The sequence below is a fragment of the Aptenodytes patagonicus genome, chromosome Z, assembly GCF_965638725.1.
Source record: "Aptenodytes patagonicus chromosome Z, bAptPat1.pri.cur, whole genome shotgun sequence".
Lineage (NCBI taxonomy): Eukaryota > Metazoa > Chordata > Aves > Sphenisciformes > Spheniscidae > Aptenodytes > Aptenodytes patagonicus.
The window spans coordinates 26,715,156-26,736,984 of NC_134982.1; the positions used below are offsets into that span (position 1 = coordinate 26,715,156).

The 21,829-nt window shown below is 38.2% G+C and overlaps 1 protein-coding gene across 2 annotated transcripts in view; it reads right to left on the bottom strand.

Annotated features, from left to right (window-relative positions):
• JMY (junction mediating and regulatory protein, p53 cofactor) overlaps positions 1 to 21,829 on the bottom strand; it is a 72,211-nt gene that overhangs the window by 35,039 nt on the left and 15,343 nt on the right. For both annotated transcript variants that reach the window (XR_012997327.1, XM_076361617.1), the window contains exons 2-4: positions 13,397 to 13,570; positions 2,545 to 2,695; positions 153 to 322 (exon numbers count right to left, since the gene is read on the bottom strand). Coding sequence is in view for 1 of the 2 variants with exons in the window: in XM_076361617.1 (XP_076217732.1) it covers positions 153 to 322; positions 2,545 to 2,695; positions 13,397 to 13,570 (495 nt within the window). In the remaining variant the exon portion in view is untranslated. The remainder of the gene's footprint in view (positions 1 to 152; positions 323 to 2,544; positions 2,696 to 13,396; positions 13,571 to 21,829) is intronic.

A 21,829-nucleotide genomic window follows, 5' to 3' on the forward strand; every position in this document is an offset into this window, starting at 1 on the left:
ACAAACTTTTGTTATTAAAAGCAGAAAAATAATGACTTTCAAGTCTGGGGTTTTTTGGGTTTGTTTGGGTTTTTTTAAGTACATTAACAATCATTAACATTTGGGGTTTTTCTGCATGTTTTATTTTTCTATTTATTGGTATGAAAAATTACCTCCTCTTTCAGTGCATGTTTCTTCTGCTCCAAACAGATTTCTTTAGCACGCATCAACTGCAGTGTCTCCTTAGAAACCGCATACTGAAGCTTTTCCATACGTTCCACTGCTGCTGCCCATGCTGCCTTACCAAATTTTTTCTGGTCTGCTCGCATTCGATCGTACACAGCTACAGAAGGGAAGAAAACGCACACAGCTTACCAGTCTACTCTTCAGATCACTAGTGATTCTACTGCAGAGACAATGCACACATTTGTATCCAAAAGCGTATGAAGTTCTCTTAGCAGGAAGCAGTCATTCTACGGAGTACTAACCTTCAAATCCAGGATGTCAATACTCTTAGGATTCATGTAAATATGCAATTAGCTCTCTGTTGATCATTTTATCATTATAATTCCAATTTTTGTTATCCACAGAGGGATCATTCTGAATACACAGTACCTGAACACTTGAACCACTGGTTCAGAATTCTTGGCTTAATAAACATATCTCATTAATGCTCCCATGTGGTTTTAAACTGCATCCCAAATTTTCCCTACTTCTAAAAGCCCCAATTATCAGCTACTAAAGTCTCCAGTTTCCCTTGATAATTTCTATAGTGCAGTCATAAATTTAAACAAATCTGCAGAGTGAAAAAAAATTACAAATTTAAAACAAAAATTTCAGCTTGACCTCAACTGCAATTGTGTAAGAATACTGAATTAAAGTAACATCTATCTTTTAACTCAAAATGCAGGTTGCTTCACAAAATTAATTCAAATTAACTGAACAAATTATAATCTGATCTTAATATGGAGCGATGAATGAGAGTCTTTTCAGGAAGACTTCAGAGTAGCAGGAATCCCTTGCCTGATTCAGATTTCGTATTCTTGAGCCCCAGACATCTAGGCTGACACACATAAGGTTGTCACCATTTTTAATATATAGAACAACCACATGATACTGTACACTTAGCTTTGCAAAGCAAAAGCCACGAAAGCCACACAATCAAAGGGATAGCATTCAGTCCCCAGCTGCTAGAAGATATTACATGCTGTTGTTAGGTAATAAAAAATACCTTTATGTTTTCATGTGTTTTTCCTCTGCCATCTGTAAGTATTTTGGTATGTAAGACCACCCTGTGATCAGCAGGAGGCCAAAAAAACCCAAAACATAACAAAACAGGCAAGCAACCTGTACACCAAAGGTCTATGGTTGTAAACGGTCTCCAGGCATTTCATTTCCCAGTGTTTTTCCCCACAATCCTGACTGCTGTACATAAAAAAAGCATGTAAACAAAACAGAAAGAAAGTAACTGTAAATATACGTTCTTTATCAACTAATGGGGTATTTTATTTGCTGCCTTTGTCATACTAGAAAAGGAACCAAACTGATTAAATACATTTAGAATTTGCTCTAATTAAATTCATTCCAACATGCTTGAACTGGTTTAGTCACTTTTTCAAAATAAGGTGGAGTTTCATGTTATACTTAACTTGGGTTGTCACCGAAAGGAATAATTTTGCAGTGACTGCTTCTCTTAAGGCAGATCTAGCAGTCATGCAGGGAGATGACAGGACACCTACCCATCAAAAAAGATTTTCTCCCAGGGGTAGAGCTTATTTATCTGGTTGCACAATCACTATTACTAAGGCAAAGAAACACGAACCTGCAGTCAGGCAGGGAAGACAGTGGGACATAAACTGTCAGGGGTAGCCCACAGTCAAATTAAAAGAGGTGACATGAAACCACATCCTCAGTTGTGTTTGCCCTAATAAACTGATTATTTAAGTTAAAATGGTACAAGGATGAGAGCACAGATGTACATGGCAAGTCATATGACCTGGTTTTACTGCATCAACTCTTTACTAAAACTGCTGCATTCTTCAAGCATAGAAATGTCAAGATTATATCCGTGAAGATTTCCGAACAACAGAGCAGCTTTCACCAAGTAGTTAAACCGAGCTGTTGCTTAATATTTAGAGCCATGAAAAAAATTACTGAAAGGCAGGGGAGACAGGAAAAGGAAATAAATTGAAAGGTAATAAACACTTACTATGGTGGTCTGCCATATCCAGTACAGAAGACAGAATCCATCAGGGACTCTATGCTCCCTAAATCCTTTGCAGATGTACAGTGCAGCTAATACAATCACATTGAGAAAGTCGTTATGAAACCTTTATCTAAAATTTCTATTCTGCTCACTTCTGATGATGTTCTGAAAAGGCTTATGGGTGAAAGATTCAAATAGACACAGAAGAAAAAACAAGTGGGAATGACAACTGCGTTTTCCTCATGGAGGATTGATGGGGGGGGGGGGGGGGGGAAAAATCACAGTACAATACAGAACATGGTAAACATTAAATAAATTTTAAAAGATCTTTTATTTGACGGATAGTAGAAAATAACTACCTTTCTGTGTTTTAGCTGTTATTTCAAAGTATTTAACTGTAAGATCTTGAATAGACAGCACAGCCATGTGGGCTTTTCTCTGCCAATCGGCATCTTCTTTTTGAAGACTCTCAATCCTTCTGGGGCCTAGGTAGTCATTCTCTATCGAGATCTGAAAATAAATCAGTCCATAATTAACAATACAATTAATTGTTGCTTTTTTGCCAACAGCAACCAGTTTCAGGGTGGCTAAGAAATTAAAACAAAAAGGAGAGAAAACTACCAGCAGATCACCATGGCTTCTATTCTAACATTTTCTCAAACTCACTTTTTGTTCTGGAAGTTCCTCATTTGGACTAAAAGTTCTGGAGAAAGTGTGGTCTAACAGAAAAACCTCTCATCTCACAACTAGATCACATAGCCAAATCTACAGTTTCTTTTCTAGTAATCACTTTCTCAAAAAAAAAAAAATTCCAGCTATTCTTCCTAAAAAAACTATATTCTCTTTGAGAAGAATCCAAACCTCATGGTAAAATTGGCTAAGATAATTTTTTTTTCCTGATAATGAAACTTGCTTTTGAAGACTTTCATGTTTTCCAAGCTTTACTTCAGATAATGCTTTGAAACTAAGACAATTATGACAGCTTTCACAAAAGTGGTTGTTGGAAAGCACGCAAGAGGAAGAAACAGCAGAAACCATTAACTTCAACACATCATGTAAACACCTATTTCCATCAGCTATTGCTTCAGAGTAAGAGAACACAAAAGAACACATTTCTACACCGTATGCATATGTTTCTGAAGGAAAACAAATCAGTTCTTCAGAGGAAACAAACTGAAAGGAGGTCCCTAATCTACCCTGTGAGCAAGTGAGAATGAATCAGAAAGGCAAGACTCTCCTACTGGAAACATTCTTCTCTGGAAAAGTTCACAGATTGTCGTTGAGTTTTGAAGAGAGTAAAGTTTATTGTGAGAAGATGAGAAACAAGCCCGCAACTACAGGATTCTGTTAAGTTTTATATAGTATACATCTCCTAAATAAAGAAATAGTCCTCAAGGATATTTACTACTTGCCAGGTTCTTTCTGAAGACAGCTGGGACAAGAATGGACAAGACTGACAGAAATAGACTTAGGCCAGGTCACATTATAGCTTAGGCAGGGATCTGTCACGTCTCTCCAACTCCCTTCGTTATCCTTCTCCTAGACAGACTTGTAATAGGCAGAAAAGGAGAAACGCACGAGATGTAACAACAGCAAGTTGATTGATTAAGAACGAAAAAAAGTAAGTTGAGGGAGCACTACAGATGGCAGAGGCAATATACAAAAAGGAAACCGCTTCATACATAAAGGAGAGTTTCAGCTCTAACACTCAGCTACCTTCCTTCGACACATTCCAGGAGGCTAACCAACCAGTTGCAACCAGACTGCTGGATATATTAGCAATAATGCATGCATTTCAGCTTCATCATCCATAACTTCTCAAAGTTAGTCTTACAGGTTTTAATTTAACTATGCTCCCAGCTGGTAACACAAATCCAGCACTATTTCCCAAAATATGTTGTAAGTCCATACGTACAGCCCCAAATATATTAAGTGAAAGCACTCAGCTGTAAAAAGGGCTTTACAGTTTTACTGGTTTTATCCTAACGAATCCTGACATGGACTTTAATGTTAATACACGCAAACTAACTTAGATTGGATGGTCTAGATTCCTTAAAATAACTGGACCCTGGGACTAGTAATACAAACTACAGGGGTTTTGATTATCTTAATCAAGACATAGGAGAACAACATACTCAATTCAATAAAGACTGTAAAGGAAGTAACAAACTAAAAAGCAAACAAGATGTTAGGACATACAGAAAGAAGACTAAACAATAATGTCATTATACTGCAAAGTGCAGTGGTGAATGTTTTTTCCAGAACTATGGAGAATGCTGAAAAATTAAGAAGTATTCAGAAGAGAAAAATCATAGAAGATTAAGGTTATGGCAAGAGTAAGAGGAATGACTGCGATTATTCAACTGTTTTTTTCCCCAGACACATAACAGTGTATATAAAGGAGCATCAAAACCACTAAGTTGAATTATTTTGTATTGGCAATTGACAGAATTAAGGCTAAATTGTGCATCCTAAGTTATGCCTTCCTTATTTATCCACGTGTATATCATAAAACCTTCATTTACATTTCAGCTTCATTGACTGAGCTCCAGGCTTAAAAAAAAAAATTCACCTTCAAAAAGAAAGCTTTATTTAAAAGAAAAAAAACTTTTTTAGTAAGACATATTCTACTAGTTATTTGAAAACTTTGTTTAAGCAAGTGAGCTCAAGTATTAAAGCAAATGGGCTTGAGTGTTTCCAAATATTCTAGATTCCTTTTGTGGATGAAAAGGATTGGATGGATTTTTAAATCTTCAGTTAAAAAAAGCTCAATATATCCAATAGACAAAATATTAAGCACGTCCCTCAAGAATTCATCAAAATATGATTGAAAATTTTTATATACAGATACACCAAAAAAAGGAAAATAAGGACACAAGTATTAGACACGAAGAAATCAGATTAAACACATACAAATACCCATGAATAGGGATACTGAAAATAACTGTAACAACCGCACATGAAGTCCTACAAGATCCACTATAAAGTCAGTGAATATCATGGAAGCTTACAAAAATTGTTTTCTCAGAGCACTACTGAAAAAAATCTTCTAGATTTCAATCTATTTAGAGATTTAGGTAAGCATGGACTTGAAAAATTCACACTCTCATGATCAAGTTTTTCTGTCTTTGAAGACCTTAAGCACCCTTTCCTTGCCCTCATAGCCTGCATAACGTTACACCAAAGTCTCTTCCTTCTTTCTTTCTCCTTCCCTATCTCCAACACTGCAATAGAAAAAATCATACATCTCCAGTTTTCACCCTCCTTTACTCTAATCATAGAATCATTAATGTTGGAAAAGACCTCTAAGATCATCGAGTCCAACCGTCAACCCAACACCACCATGCCCACTAAACCATGTCCCTAAGCGCCTCATCTACACATTTTTTAAATACTTCCAGGGATGGTGACTCAACCACTTCCCTGGGCAGCCTGTTCCAATGTTTAACCACTCTTTCACTAAAGAAATTTTTCCTCATGTCCAATCTAAACCTCCCCTGGCAAAACTCGAGGTCGTTTCTTCTTGTCCTATCACTTGTTACTTGGGTGAAGAGACCAACACCCACCTCGCTACAACCTCCTTTCAGGTAGTTGTAGAGAGCAATGAGGTCTCCCCTCAGCCTCCTTTTCTCCAGGCTAAACAGTCCCAGTTCCCTCAGCCGCTCCTCATAAGACTTGTTCTCCAGACCCCTCACCAGCCTCGTTGCCCTTCTCTGGACACGCTCCAGCACCTCGATGTCCTTCTTGTAGTGAGGGGCCCAAAACTGAACACAGTATTCGAGGTGCGGCCTCACCAGTGCCGAGTACAGGGGCACGATCACTTCCCTACTCCTGCTGGCCACACTATTGCTGATACAGGCCAGGATGCCATTGGCCTTCTTGGCCACCTGGGCACACTGCCGGCTCATGTTCAGCCGGCTGTCGACCAGCACACCCAGGTCCTTTTCCGACAGGCAGCTTTCCAGCCACTCTTCCCCAAGCCTGTACCGCTGCATGGGGTTGTTGTGGCCGAAGTGCAGGACCCAGCACTTGGCCTTGTTGAATCTCATACAGTTGGCCTCGGCCCATCGATCCAGCCTGTCCAGGTCCCTCTGCAGAGCCTTCCTACCCTCAAGGAGATCAACACTCCCGCCCAACTTGGTGTCGTCTGCAAACTTACTGAGGGTGCACTCAATCCCCTCATCCAGATCATCGATAAAGATATTAAACAAGACCGGCCCCAAAACTGAGCCCTGGGGAACACCGCTCGTGACCGGCCGCCAACTGGATGTAACTCCATTCACCACCACTCTCTGGGCCCGGCCGTCCAGCCAGTTTTTGACCCAGCGCAGAGTACACCTGTCTAAGCCGTGAGCCGCCAGCTTCTCGAGGAGAATGCTGTGGGAGACAGTGTCAAAGGCTTTACTGAAGTCCAGGTAGACCAAATCCACAGCCTTTCCCTCATCCACTAGGCGGGTCACCTGGTCATAGAAGGAGATCAGGTTGGTCAAGCAGGACCTGCCTTTCATGAACCCGTGCTGGCTGGGCCTGATCCCCTGGTTGTCCCACTCATGCCTTGTGAGCGCCCTCAAGATGAACTGCTCCATAATGTTCCCCAGACATAATCTTCCCTTCCTTGCAGGGACACACAATTTAGTATTTTCTGCATGTTTAACATACTTTCAGAATTTCATCAAGATGGATTTTTGAATGGACCCTCTGATTCTACATCTTTTCACACCATTTTCCCCCATAACCTAATCTTAGGTCAGATCCAAGGCTGTCCTGGCCCTTGCTTCCAACTGTAATTATTACTAGCACTTGGAGAAAAAAAAAATAAGCCAGGAGGTATGGACACATTGATAACTCCCAAGTTCTGTTACTAAATAGCTTAGAGGCTTCCTGAGCTGATGGCTAATCTGAATCACTGTTAATAGACACTGATGGGTCTGTCTCTTTCTGGAACACATATATACTTAGTGTCCATAGTTAAACTGGGGAAATTATTGCCACAGAGCATGAAAGGTGTGTTTAATAAGAGTTTAATTGTTTTTCCTTTATTTGCAGGCTGTTTTAAAGCACCACGAGTTCATTGAAGGGTTCCTATTTTTTTTAGTATGAGGAAGACTGAAAGAAATTTTCTTCCCCTTATCATTCATGATTTATAGATATCTTTCTTATCTTACATGAATCACATGCTTTCCAAACTAAGGCAATCTGATTAATTTACTCTGTCCTTGCACTGAGGCTGTTTGCAGGGAAATACCCTTACTATCCTCACTGCCATCCTGTTAACTATTCTGATCCTACAGTATGTTTTTGAGAGGGAGAAACTAAAACAGCAGCATTCAAGCTACAAGTATACCATGGACATATACAAAGGTGTGATGTTGTTTTGTATTTTGTTTTGCCCCCCCCCCCAAATACAAAACCTTTCTTTCCTCTTTCAAAATGCTGAATGGCAAGCTATTTTCAGATAACTCCTCAAGATAATTCTCATACCTTTCTCCTCAGGAGTAATAGTTAATTAAGTGCATACAAACGTGCATGTATACTTTTGGAGGTTATAATCACCCTTCTGCACATGCATTACTTTTTATTTATTGACAATTTCACCTACCATTTCATTATCCAGCCAAGCCTTTTGTAAGGGAACTTTTATTTAAAAAGAAAAAAAACCAAACCTCAAACCTTTTGGCATTCAAACATTATCAGATTTTTCTACAAGTCTTATTAAGCAGTTTACAGTTGAACATCCAGAGCAGTTTTGTACTCTATTCACCTTGCAGACAGGCAGATTTAAGTGATCATATACATGCCACAGTTTTGTAGTCAGCAACCTCATACCAAGAGTTCAGTTTCCTCACTGATTCAGACTACCAGCCTGCCTTCCATCAGATCGCCTGTTCAGAGCATTATTTTTTCAGAAAGCCCATAAAACCCTCATTTTAAGTCAGCAAAATGTTTTGCTGTGAGTTCATATAATAATCTAGAGGATTTTCAGTTCAGAATGTAAACAGAGACTGGCATATAACCCTTCTGAAACAGACTCTGAGACTATAAAGACTATCACAGCATAATTCAGCATATTACACCAGTTTCTCAAACAAGAAAGCAGTATTTTCAACAAAGTTTATGACCTTCATTTGCAAATCCAGCCATTTTGCATAAACCTAGATTACCGTTTCTTCCCTACTCTACAGGTTTTTCAAAAGCCAAGTTTATTTGATTGGTGACGATTTCTGATTATGTGAGGACACATCTTCAACTACAGAGACACTAAAAGAGACTTAAGAATTCTTTGAAGTGTTTCAGTCCACTGAGTACTACCTTAGTTTTTTCACCAGACATTTTTCATCAACTTCTTGTCAGCCAGTCACTACTCTGTAACTACTGGAGGATGTGGTTCACAAACTGATAGGAATGAAATTGAGCTGATTGCCATGCAAGTAATTGTACATTTTAATCAGTGCTGCTTTAGTGTCCTCCAATGTGCCTTGTGTAGCTTTGCATTCATGTTTTTCACTGCAAGACCACCACACCCTCAAAAACATTATATGAGGCTTAAAAAAAAGTAAAATGCACAAGTTCAAAAACCAGCTCACTAAGACATCAGTTATTCAAGAGCCAATGATAAAAACATGGATTTAGTAATATAGAACTCATCCATTTGATGTATGGGAGCAACACTGCAAATTAAAAGTATGAAGCATTGACATCCACTCCCTTCCACAGAACATCTTCAATTGACTGTGAGACTTTTTTTAACGTATTCTCTAAGTATTTTTTTTAAGTAATTCTATTTTGCTATCCTTATCATTAAACTTATATTCTCCTTTGAACTTGTTTCATACTTTGTGAAAATATTTTTTTTAACCAAAAGTTAAAATGTTCAGTGCAACATAATTTATTTCTAAGTATTTCATTTTACACAAATCAAAGTCAAATTAGTTATAAGGTTCACTATTGCAATTCACCATCAAGTATTAAACCAACAAATAAATCCGCATACGGCTGAGCCAGAGTTACATTTTCAACTATATCAGTATCTGCTTAAAGGAGCTTGAAAGGGAAGCATAACATAGACTAATAAAGCATTCTACAATTTAAAAAAAAACTGAATTTGATGAATTATCAAGCTATATGCTGCTCTAATCTCTTATTTCCAGTGCTAGACCTCAACATTAATGTATTTAAAGTCTTTACAAACCCCTCACATTCAAGTGAATTAACATGTCAGTGAAAATAATGATTATGTATGCAATGAAATTAAAAGTGCTTTTAAATATGTTTAATATATAATTACATTTTAATGTTCTTATTTCCTGGAGATTAATTGAGAGGTAATGACTGTAGGCTTTCACCCGTACCAAGATATTATCAGATCTCAGTTAAGCAAATCCAGTCCAACTCAGACCTTGAACAGACTCAAGAACACTTGTGTCAAAGTTTTGCTGGCATCTACATGTAGGTTTTGAAACAATTTATCTTACATTTTATCTTTAGTCTAATACCAAGCACATAAAAAAAAAAAGGAAAAAAAAAGCATGAAAAAAGAAAGCCTCGCACTGATTTCACCTGAGGTTTGATCAAACACAGTGCCTACTCAACATGATTGTAACGTACTGTCCACAGTTGTAAGACCATAAAAATTCAAAGTAGCAAGGTAGTTTGTTTCTCTCTATGAAGGCCAGTGAACACAAGTGCACATACATAAAAGACTTTGGGTTTTTGCCCATTAAGTTATTCTTTTGAAAGATGGGGGGGGGGGGTTAAATAACCAGATTTGGTACCCTGTATCAAAGAACACTTTGTATCTTAGAGGGCTTAAAGCTTGATCATATTAACCTTTTAGTAAGTTCTATAGCCAAATATCAACCACTAACTGGTCCCTCCCCTCCACACTTTCAGAGGAAGACTGTACTATATATGGAAGATGTCACAAAATTAAGATTTCACTATCTGAAATGAAAGGGACCAGAGCGCAGGTATCTACTCTGCCTTTTCCAAATTTCAGGAGAATTATTTCACCTTCAGGCTTCCAGCCTGATGCCTACTACTTCCCACTTTTCTGCTATGGCAATGTGTATTCTTAACGTACAAGGAGTTTGTTAAATTTTCACAGGGAAATGATCCATTTTGATAAATAAAAACTTGTGGGTATAAATGTGAAACATTTTTAGGATCAGAAATATTACAGCTTTTTTTAGGTCATTAGAAGTCTGATTTCTAGCAGAAGAGCATCTTGAAATCCATTTAGAATTCAAAATTAATGCTAGATAAAATAATTTATAAATTATTTAGTCCCAAACACTGCTGTGCTTGCAGTGTCCAATTTTTTCAAGAATGCATGGTACCCGGTAAGCATTTTGCCATGCTTAGAAAGAGGTCCCCATGAATTTGAACAACACTTACAAATATTAAGCATTTCTACGAACAAAACTAGGTTTCTGAAGCTGGGAGCCCAAAAAATGAGAAACATATCACTACTGAACACATTGTTCTAGGGTCAGATGACTAGTCCATAATTAAATAGAAATTTTGGCAGAAGTCAGTTTTCCAGAGTGACATTTCATTTCATAATAAGCCATACTTTTCTCCTTCCATAACCTTCTACCTTTTTCATTATGTTTTCCGAATTCAGCAATATTTAAGTGCTTCACAGTACAGCTTTCATTCTGCACCCATACTAAATGATCCATCCTTCACAATAAATGAGGCAAAATACACCTGAAAAACTAGCATACAATCAAGTTAAAATATAAAAACAAAACAAAAAAGACTTCTATCATGTCTATCATGGACAACACTAATCTTTATTTTCAAGCTTCTAAATGTTTTAACTTTGTTATGAACTTTTGTTCTCAGTTGTTTTGTTTTGTTGTGGTTTTTTTCCCTCCCAAAAATGAAATCTGCAGAGAATACAGCTGTTCTACTCTAATAAGCCTCTGCTGAGCGGACAGAATTTCATATCTGTTTCTCCCTTCCCTCCTGTATACTTGTCTCTTGCTAAAAGTTTCACAGCAACAGCAGAAATTTAACACCCATGATGTATCTTCCAATTTTTATGTCGTGCTCCAAAAGGAGAAGACACTAAACACTCTTCTCAAAGATTATAGGCAAAGTAATTTCCTCCTAAACTCATTCTGAAAACTGACAAAATGAAACTGATTAAAATACTTATTAAAACCCCCAGATTCTTAAAAAACAAACTTCCCCACAAATCAAAACCAGATACCTAATAAAGGTCTAAAAATGTTAAATAGAGTAATTACAGAAGGCATATGCAGTCTTGACTAAATACTGATATTTGTATTCAAGCTTCATTATCCTTGTAACTTATTTTTTCGTTTTCATAACACACTCTGCAGGTTATTCCTTCCTTACCCTGCCCTACATACAAACTTTATCTTCCTCATTGTCACTCTCTGTATGTAAACAGTACTATATGTTCTCCGCTCCCATTTCACTGAGGTACTAAGCATCAGAAATACTTCTGTTATGCATGGAACTAATGGAACTAACCCCAGCCATAAGGGTTTATAGAAACCTAAGGATCTTTGTTCCATTATTAAGCCTGCCAGAAAAAACATATGCAGCAAGTTAACACAAACCATTACATGCACAAGTTCTATTTATAAAGCAATTCTTCTACCCTAGCTACCCAGTGTAATATATATTTTGTCATCATAGATACAAGTGCTGCTTTCTCTCAAACAATGAAATGAAAAACAAGAGATGGCATCTTTCTCTACCACATAATACAGATGACCAAGTTTTATAACTCAAAAATTGCCAAGTTAGGAAGAGAACTTAATGTACATTAGATGCAACTATGTACAACTAAAATAATCAACCACAGAACACGCCCCTGAAGTTTACCAAGGTTATTCTTTCAGGAAGAATAGAAAATGAGGTATTTTAAAACTGGAATTCAAGAGATCATTGAGGTTAAAAAACCAAACTAACAAAAAAAAACCCCAAGCCACAAAACACAACTCTTAATTCATATTCCCTACTCAATATGATATTTATCTTTTCTTGTTTGACAAAAGAAGAAAAAAATCATCTTTTCCTCTGCTACAAAATCAAATAAAATGGGAACTACTTCATCATGCTTTGAAGAAGGCTTTTTATTAAATGTAGTGTTCATAATATTCAACCATATAATACACCTGAAAAAAATATTCATCCCAATTCTCTATGTAGAAACATAAAAAAAAGCACTTTTGGTTCAAATATCATCACGTTATCTCACTGACTTAGTTTCAGATTGCTGAACTTTCTGAAAAATTACTTTATGGACACAGCAATAGCTCAAAATAAAACTAGTTTTGGAGTCGTAAATCCTCTTGCCTGCCTCCCTCATTCTATAATCAAAACCAGAGAAAAAAACTGTATTTGTAAATTAAAACCAGTAAAAACAACGTTGGCTAATTGAACAAGGTGCCAAGCTGAAATAAATTCACATTTGCAATACAGATTAAATGAAACAAACCCATTTTAGCTTCTATGTTACAACACATACATTAGAAGAATCAGAAGGCTACAGTCTTAATGATCTGCATAGGAACTAATGATTTTATCAAAAGCATTTCTGAGATGCAATAAAGATGACATTTGTTATTTTTGGTTAAGTATTTAAAATTATTTTTAAATAAACAAACATATGCATTATAAAACAGTTCTACCAAAATGTAGTATTCTTCAGTTGGCTATACTTTTTTAGGTCTTAGGAAAATATACTTTTAAAGTGTTATAACAAATTATATACTTCTAATGCCCTTCCATGTTTAAGGGTTTCACAACATTAGATGGGAAGCTACTGACTTCTCATGGTTTATCAGATTATCTCAGAAAACTAAAATAAAAACTAACTTCCTGTCTAATCTTTTAAAAGAATTAACGTTAGCATAGATACTGTACATATGTCTCTTTCTATTTTACATATTAGTCAGTATTCCCAGTAATCACAAAATTGTAAGTTTCACCTATTAAATTCAGCAATTAATTCGAACACTCAACACAGTAAGTTAAACAGGTGATGGTTAGCTACATATGTCAGAGACCTTCTCACTCTTCAAAAGCACTCCAAGTGGAGGAACCAGAAAAATCGGGTCAACCTCTAGTGGAGAGGTTGCATATACTGCATAATAAAAGTAATAAATAGTAAATAGTAACTAAAAAGCATGATTTACCCATTAATAAGAAGTTCAGTTACTTTTACCATACCTTTATCTGCTGTCTTCTAAGCATTGCAAGTTCCCTCATATCTCGGAATGGTTGTAGTAAGTACTGGTAGAGCTCCGTGGTAGCTTCTGCAAGACTACTGTAGGCTTCATCTTCCATTTGATACAGTTCAAGCAGCTCTACCATGCTTTCCGTGTTCTTATGTTTTTCTAGAAGCTGCAGAAAAAGTGCCATTTTAGTGAGCATGTTCAAACATTCCTGTTAAACATGACAGTAATTTAAAAAACATTTTTTAACCTATCCTCTTGTATTCTCTTTCCTCTCCCACAAAATCATCACAAACAAACAAACAATCTTAATCCCCACCCACATCTTGAATTTAGCCAGTCAAGTATGACCACGTCTCTGACAACCTTAACTCAAAATGTGCAGAACTCCTATTGATTTTTTGTTTCCAAAAAGGTATGGAAGGTAATGAATATAAAAAAACAACTTAGTACAAGAACCTATAACATAGTAATCAGATATGCTACGTCACACATTTCCCACTTTCAGGTGTCGGGCGGGGGAAGGAGTGATAGGAAAGGAGACAAAAGAAGAGAAGTCACATTTTGATCTTTCTAGGTTTTTGGGGGGGGGGGGATTGTTGTTTTTTTGGCCTATCTGTACTTTGGACCCACACAGCCCCGTTATATCAGTGCAGCTCCAGACACAGACAAGAATCTGTATGAAACAAAACAATGATCTGCATTTCTCATAATTTGGCCTTCCGGTTTATGATTTTAGCCTAAATAGTTCAGGCATGAAATTTCAAATGCACGAAGTTTCCATTAGATTTTTTTTTTTTTAAAAAAGGAAATTATCTAAATATTTTAAGCTTTAAAAAAAATACTTAAAATAATTTGTTTTAATCCATATAAGAAAACACAATATCAAAGTCTGTCCTTTCCTTCCTTTAGTTCTTATGAAACTGACAATTCATCTGTTTGTACAAATTTGCTACAATGTATGTTTTTAATTTATATGCTTGTTTTGCATTTATTTTGGGCATTTGCCTGGGCAGACCTCATATGCTGCTGGAAATCTTTCACCATTTCTAAAAAAATATTCAACTGTTTAACAAAAACTAATCTCATACAGACATGTGGAATATTTGATGTATTTACAAAGACAAGATTATCTGAAATTAATTCCCCTCTTATGTAATTTTCAAAGTCAGTGTCTTGTTCTTTATATTATCATCTCAAAAGCGTATATTCACAATCCAGGTTTATTTAAACTTAACATAGATTAGGAACGCTATGGAGTAAACACATCGTATTTTCTACCTGTTCATTCAAGTTGGATGCCAAGCCTACATAAAATATTCTCAGTATACTCAACTGCATCAAGTATTATAACTGGAAGACAAAATAGAGGGAACTGCAGATTAAAAATTGAAGCTTTGGTCAACAGTCCTTTGGTGTCTGGTCCGTTTATATCCCAGGAGAGTCAAGAGAAGTCTTGATTACCATACTGTCTACTCAGTTTGCTCCATTACATTTATATTACTATGCTGTTTCAGTTACCTGACCGGATAAGAAAAATTTTCTTTCTTCATAATGTAAAGTTTGCTTCTGAAGATCCCCCTAACCTCACCTGGGCTTCTTTTGAAGCACTTAAAGATCGGCCAAGATTAGAGAGAGGATGCAGAGCAGAATGCAGAAAGGCTCATAGTAGCTTTATTTACATGTTCAGCATTAAAATGATGGTCAGATGACAAACCAGGAAGAGCTCTCCCTCCGGAAGGCTTAGCAGAGACGAAAGGTTTGGGAGAGATGGTGTAGAACAGATGTGACATTCCTCATCAGCGTGAGGCAATTTGTTGTATTACCTAAACAATTTCACCTAGGAAATTGTTCCTATTGCAAGGTCATTTGCTACGCCCTTCTGCTCTCTTCCAACAGCACGTAATTTTGTGGCATTTGAGTTCTCACTGAGAGTACTGGGTAATGGTTTCTGGCTTGCAGTCTGTAAAACTGACATTTTATGAACTTTCAGGGTTAAACACACATAACCTGACCTGCAATTATAGGTACAGAAGTCACCCCAAGATGCTCTTGGGTTTGAGTCCTAAGTCCTTATGGATTTCATGCATTATTCCAGCCCACTAGCTGTTTTAACCATCTAGTCCATAAAGCCACCTTCTTCCTCAGCTCCTCTTGCTTGTTGCTAGTACCTAAAAACAGAGCTGCCATACTCAAGCCTCCTCCTACTTCCCCCTGGCACTATCAAAAAACCCTCTTGCAGTCCCAAAGCTGTAATTATGCCTCTGTCAAGGTAGTGGAAAACCAAACCTTTCTTCTCAAGCCACCCATTGCAAGAAGGGTCTCTATTATTAGCAGCAGCTCTACAGCACACCGTAATGTTAATTTCCTTTTAGTTGCTTAGGCTATTAGTATCTTCTTATTAAATAAATTTACACTTTTTTTTTTTATTGTGAAACCCTACTATTCTACTAGGATACAAGCCCTAGAGGGCAACAAAAAAGTGACAAAAATTAGAGAAAGCTTATCACCATTTAAAGGACAATCTTAAGTAATCTCATTCCAGGAACAGAACAATACAATGCAGGGGTTTTTTTCCCTTTACAGACCATTCTCAAGGCCTATTTAATAGTTCTGATATTCTGGAAGACAGTCACAACTTTGCAGAAGTGCCAGAAAATGAAGGACCATTTCAATTTTATGACCATCAGTATAGTACAAAGACATCTTAAGGACACTAAAAGCAAGTATCTACTTCTCCTGATTTCAGCTGGGACAGAGTTAATTTTCTTCTTAGCAGCTGGTACAGTGCTGTGTTTTGGATTTAGTAGGAGAATAACACTGATAACACACTGATGTTTTAGTTGTTGCTAAGTAGTGCTTACACTAGTCAAGGACTTTTCAGCTTCTCATGCCCTGCCAGCAAGAAGCTGGGAGGGGGCACAGCCAGGACAGCTGACCCAAACTGGCCAAAGGGATATTCCATACCATGTGACGTCATGCTCAGTACATCAACTGGGGGGAGTTGGCCGGGGGGCGGTGACCGCTGCTCGGGAACTGGCTGGGCATTGGTCGGCGGGTGGTGAGCAACTGCATTGTGCATCACTTATTTTGTATATTCTTTTATCATCATCATCGTTGTTATTATTATTATTATTATTACCCTTTCCTTTTCTGTCCTATTAAATCGTCTTTATCTCAACCCACGAATTTTACTTTTTTTATTCCCCCAATTCTCTCCCTCATCCCACTGCGGGGGGGTGTGGGGGGTGTGAGCAAAAGGCTGTGTGGTGTTTAGCTGCCTGCCAGGTTAAACCACAACACTACTTATAATTAGTTGGTTGTTCAGTGAAAATCATGTCCATCACTGAAAACAGTATGGATAAAGTAATGAATTATCATTACATTCCTGCACATACAGAAGAGAAGCAAATGGGCATTGTTTCAAGGTCTTGTCCAGGTCCAGTTCTACTTGGTCTGCTGCTGGGGTTACCCCAATCCTAAACCTAATCCTCAACTCCTTCAGAAATACCAAATCCCCAGTAAAAAAATACAAGTGAGGGCAGGTTATTCATACAGAACATATATATTCTTAAATTATTAACACAGGGTAAGCAACCATTCTTCCTTCCTAAGGCAATGATGCACACAGACTCCATTTCCTGTGCCTAATGAAGACCTTTCTGTATGAAAATGGTGATAAAATTTCATTTCAACTACAGTTGCCAGAAAAGACGTAACAAAACATGAAAATTGATTTGAAAACCAAAGAGTATCACCTTATTTGGTTTGGAGCAAAGGCCAAAGAGCTATTGAATAGGGATATTCTTCAGAACAGGTAGGAAGGTTACCAACCTGGAAGCACTGGTTACATACAGCCTCATTACACCCATCCATCTATTAACATGTTCTTCTACAGGTTCATTCAGACAGTGTTTTCGGGAAAAACATCCGAACATTAACCTTTTCTACAAAGGTTGTAAAACAGCTCGAAAGCACACTGTAATTATTTTGTCCTGTCAGATCACCACCATAAAATTGCTGCCTCAGATTTCACTTGGGTTAGAAGTTACATGACAGAAAGAATAAAACCGAAGAAGTATGAAAAAATCCGGTTTTGAAAAAGAAAAACAACACAAAGAAATTATGACATGCGTTTGAAATTATAGTTATGATACATGACCAGGTGGCCAAGAAGGCCAACAGCATCCTGGCCTGTATCAGAAATAGTGTGGCCAGCAGGAGCAGGGAAGTGATTGTCCCTCTGTACTTGGCACTGGTGAGGCCGCACCTCGAATACTGTGTTCAGTTTTGGGCCCCTCACTACAAGAAGGACGTCGAGGTGTTAGAGCATGTCCAGAGAAGGGCAACGAGGCTGGTGAAGGGTCTAGAACACAAGTCTATGAGGAGCGGCTGAGGGAACTGGGGTTGTTTAGCCTGGAGAAAAGGAGGCTGAGGGGAGGCCTTATCACGCTCTACAGCTACCTGAAAGGAGGTTGTAGCGAGGTGGATGTTGGTCTCTTCTCCCAAGTAACAAGTGATAGGACAAGAGGAAATGTCTTCAAGCTGCACCAGGGGAGGTTTAGATTGGATATTAGGAAAAATTACTTCACCAACAGGGTTGTCAAGCATTGGAACAGGCTGCCCAGGGAAGTGGTTGAGTCACCATCCCTGGAGGTATTTAAAAAACATGTAGATGTGGTGCTTAGGGACATGGTTTAGTGGTGGACTGAGCAGTGTTGGGTTTGTGGTTGGACTCGATGATCTTAAGGGTCTTTTCCAACCTAAATGATTCTACAATTCTATATACATGGCTTAAAGGAATACAGAAGATCAGACTATTCTCTCTCACTTTTTGGAACGGATGTGATTACCAATCACCAAGCCTTCACCAATATGGTGTGATATGAACAGAAGACTGATAGCTTTTGATTCTGCGTCTAGACAGAGCCTTGTAAGCCTGATGAAGAGTCCAGGCTGCTTTACTGCCACCAGTCCTAAAGGGGCACTGACATAGGAGACAGATGGTGCTAAGCTGGCTGTGTAGAGGACCTCTTCCACTTTGTTCTGTAAAGCAGACCAATGGAAGCTTTCCTGTTCTGGATCAAATTCAGCTGAAGCATTTTTTTAGCTGGCTGCCATCCAGACAGTATTCAGACTATCGGATAATGGTATCGCTGGGTCTAGTACAGAATCCACCCAATTAATAATGTCATAAGGCAAACCAGGCCCTCCACAGACTCACAGGTAGTTTAACTGTGTATGTTCCAATTTTCACACAGGCAGTACGTAGACGATACACTATATTAGAAACATGAAAATTCAGCTAATACCTTTTAGTAAGATGGAGACATTGGTTAAGCTGGCCGAATGCCTAAACCAACCTGGAACCTTAAAACCATGCAGTTTTCAAGGTGTTAGCATAAAATACATTAACAATTTTTTCGCATGTTTTATGCCCCACTCATGATTAATTCTCAGCACAGACATTCAGTGTTACTGTCCATTTACTTCAACAGTCTCGGTATGAGTTTTTGACTTTCACAATTTTTTAATTGTATCATTTAAAGAAGTGGGTGGAGGCGGGTAGAGTAATATCCTGTACAGGCCTGAGTAGCGCTATACCCATTGAATACTGCATTCATTTTAAGATTCATGTTTCATAGATGTTACATTGTTCACAACTAAATGAATCCATGTATTTTAGGCAACTATTATGCACATAGACTCTAACCAGCAGGAAACACGTTTTTTCCAATTTAACAGCACATATATTTGAACTATATAACAAAGATTATTTCTGTCTTCAGTATTTTTTAAAAAATTATTTTGTCCATAAAGCTTTAAAAGCATTACAGCAGACGGTGCAATTATGTGCAAGTTGACCTCAGTCGGGAGCATAACCCAGAATTTGATTTAATCAGTGAAGAGTTAAGTCTTACATTTCCTTTGCTATTATTCCCAAAACTTCCCCTGTTAATCCTATTTTACTTTGCGTATTTTATAAAAACATTGCAACATGACACATATCCAATTTTCACTAAAACAGGCCATAATGATATTTTTCAGTCTCTTCCAAAGCTTCCTCATATTTTTGGAATAATAGTAATTACAGAATACCCTATTTTCCTATGAATTTAGATTCTCGGAAGCCTGATAGTATTACTTGCCATTTCCAGGATGATTTCTAAAGATTTTTTAATTGAAACAGCATATTTAAGATCACAGGTAAAACTAAGGATAGTTGTTTTCAGAGAGAAGTACAGTACTGCAGATACAGTAGATTTTAGATACTCTATCCTTTCCACTGAACAGGAGTCCTAAGAGTAAAATACCAAATCCTCCTGCTGATACACTTGCAATAGTCTGCAATGAGCTCCAAACAGTGAGTTCCAAAGAAGTAAAGGTCCAGAGTACATAAAATTTGGATGCAAAATTGTAGCAACTGAACTTAGACTGCAATTTCTTATATCAGAACATGCTTAAAATTGTTTCTATTCTCTCTCTTTTTAGGCTATCTTGAAACAAACAAACAAAAATCTTGTTAAAAGCAAACACACTCCCACATGTCCTGGTAATGAGCAGGAATCTCAACTACAAGAAAGCTGTACTATAGGCAAACTGCTTTTCTCTCTCTTACACGCATGGTCCTGTATTTAAATGTTACCTGTTGTGGTTAAAAGATCAAGTCTTGCCAGGACATTTAGCTTTCTGTTTGCATGATTGCATTGCCATCAACAATCCCTACCCTTGTCGTATAAAAAGACCATTTGCATTACTGTAGCAGGTGAATGCCCCAGTAACAAACCAAAGCCTGACCCTCCAATACAGATCTAAAATATATTTTACTGCTGGGGCAGAAATCATCTAAGAGAATGCAAAAGATGCATACAGAGTTGATATAGCACAAACAAATAAGGTAATAGTGCCCACCATGAGAAGTTAGACAGCACTACATCTGTCTAACCTCTTAAGATTAAAAGAAGATACAAACGAGTGAGTTCCATATTAAACTTATTTGGAAACCACACCATTTATAATTGGTACATAAAGCAATCATCCACCTACTGAGTGGACAAAAAAGTCCAATTTTTTCAACCAGGCTTCTGAAGATAGGGAATTGGAAGTGTATGCCGATGCATGGCAAAGGTTATTGTCTGGATATTGAGGGGATTTTCTGAAGGAAAAGAAGATGTTTACAGAAAATTAATTAACTTAATTACAGATTAATTAAAATAATCAAACCAAATGCACACATAAAACACACATAACAAACATGTTCAAAGTTTGCAGTTATTCTAAGAAACAAACAGCAAACACACATGCACACAAAACAAAACCCAAAAAAGATACTGGGAAGTAAAACACAGGGTGTTTAAAACACAAGAAATAAAAAGGAACACTTCTATAATATGTGTCTTCTAGGCCTCTGAAGAGCTGCTCATATCAAGCGAGCCACGTTATTCCTCTTTAAACCCTGTTTACAACAGTCTTTTGTCTGCATGCAGAGAGCCTATGTACCTCAGTACATTTGTGCAGAGATGCATTGGGTGTAGATGGCAAGGTTTTTGTAGCAGGGATCTACAGGGGTGCCTTCTGTGAGAAGATGCCAGAATCTTCCCCCACGTCCAACAGAGCCAATGCCAGCTGGCTCCAAGATGGACCCGCCGCTGGCCAAGGCCGAGCCCATCAGCCCATCAGGTAGCATCTCTGTGATAACATGTTTACAAAAGTGTAAAAACTGCTGCACGACAGCAGCCGGAAGAGAGAAGTGAGAATATATGAGAGAACCAACTCTACAGACACCAAGGTCTGTGAGGAAGGAGGGGGAGGAGGTGCTCCAGGTGCTGGAGCAGAGATTCCCCTGCAGCCCGTGGTGAGGACCATGGTGACACAGGTTGTCCCCCTGCAGCCCATGGAGGTCCACGGTGGAGCAGATATCCACCTGCAGCCCACGGAAGAACCCACACCAGAGCAGGTGGATGTGCCCAAAGGAGGCTGTGACCCCGTGGGAAGCCCACACTGGAGCAGGCTCCTGGCAGGACCTGCAACCCCGTGGAGAGAGAGGAGCCCACGCTGAGGCAAGTTTGCTGGCAGGACCTGTGACGCCGTGGGGGGCCCATGCTGAAGCAGTCTGTTCCTGAAGGACTGCACCCTCTTGAAAGGACCCACGTTGGAGAAGTTTGTGGAGGTCTGTCTCCTGTGGGTGGGACCCCACACTAGAGCAGGGGAAGAGCGTGAGGAGGAAGGAGCGGCAGAAACATGTAATGAACTGACCACAACCCCCATTCCCCGTCCCCCTGCGCTGCTCGGGGGGAGGAGGCAGAGAAATGGGGAGTGAAGTTGAGCCTGGGAAGAAGGGAGGGGTAGGAGGGAGGTGCCTTTAGATTTGTTCTTATTTCTCATTATCCTACTCTGATTTGATTGGCAATAATTTAAATTAATTTCC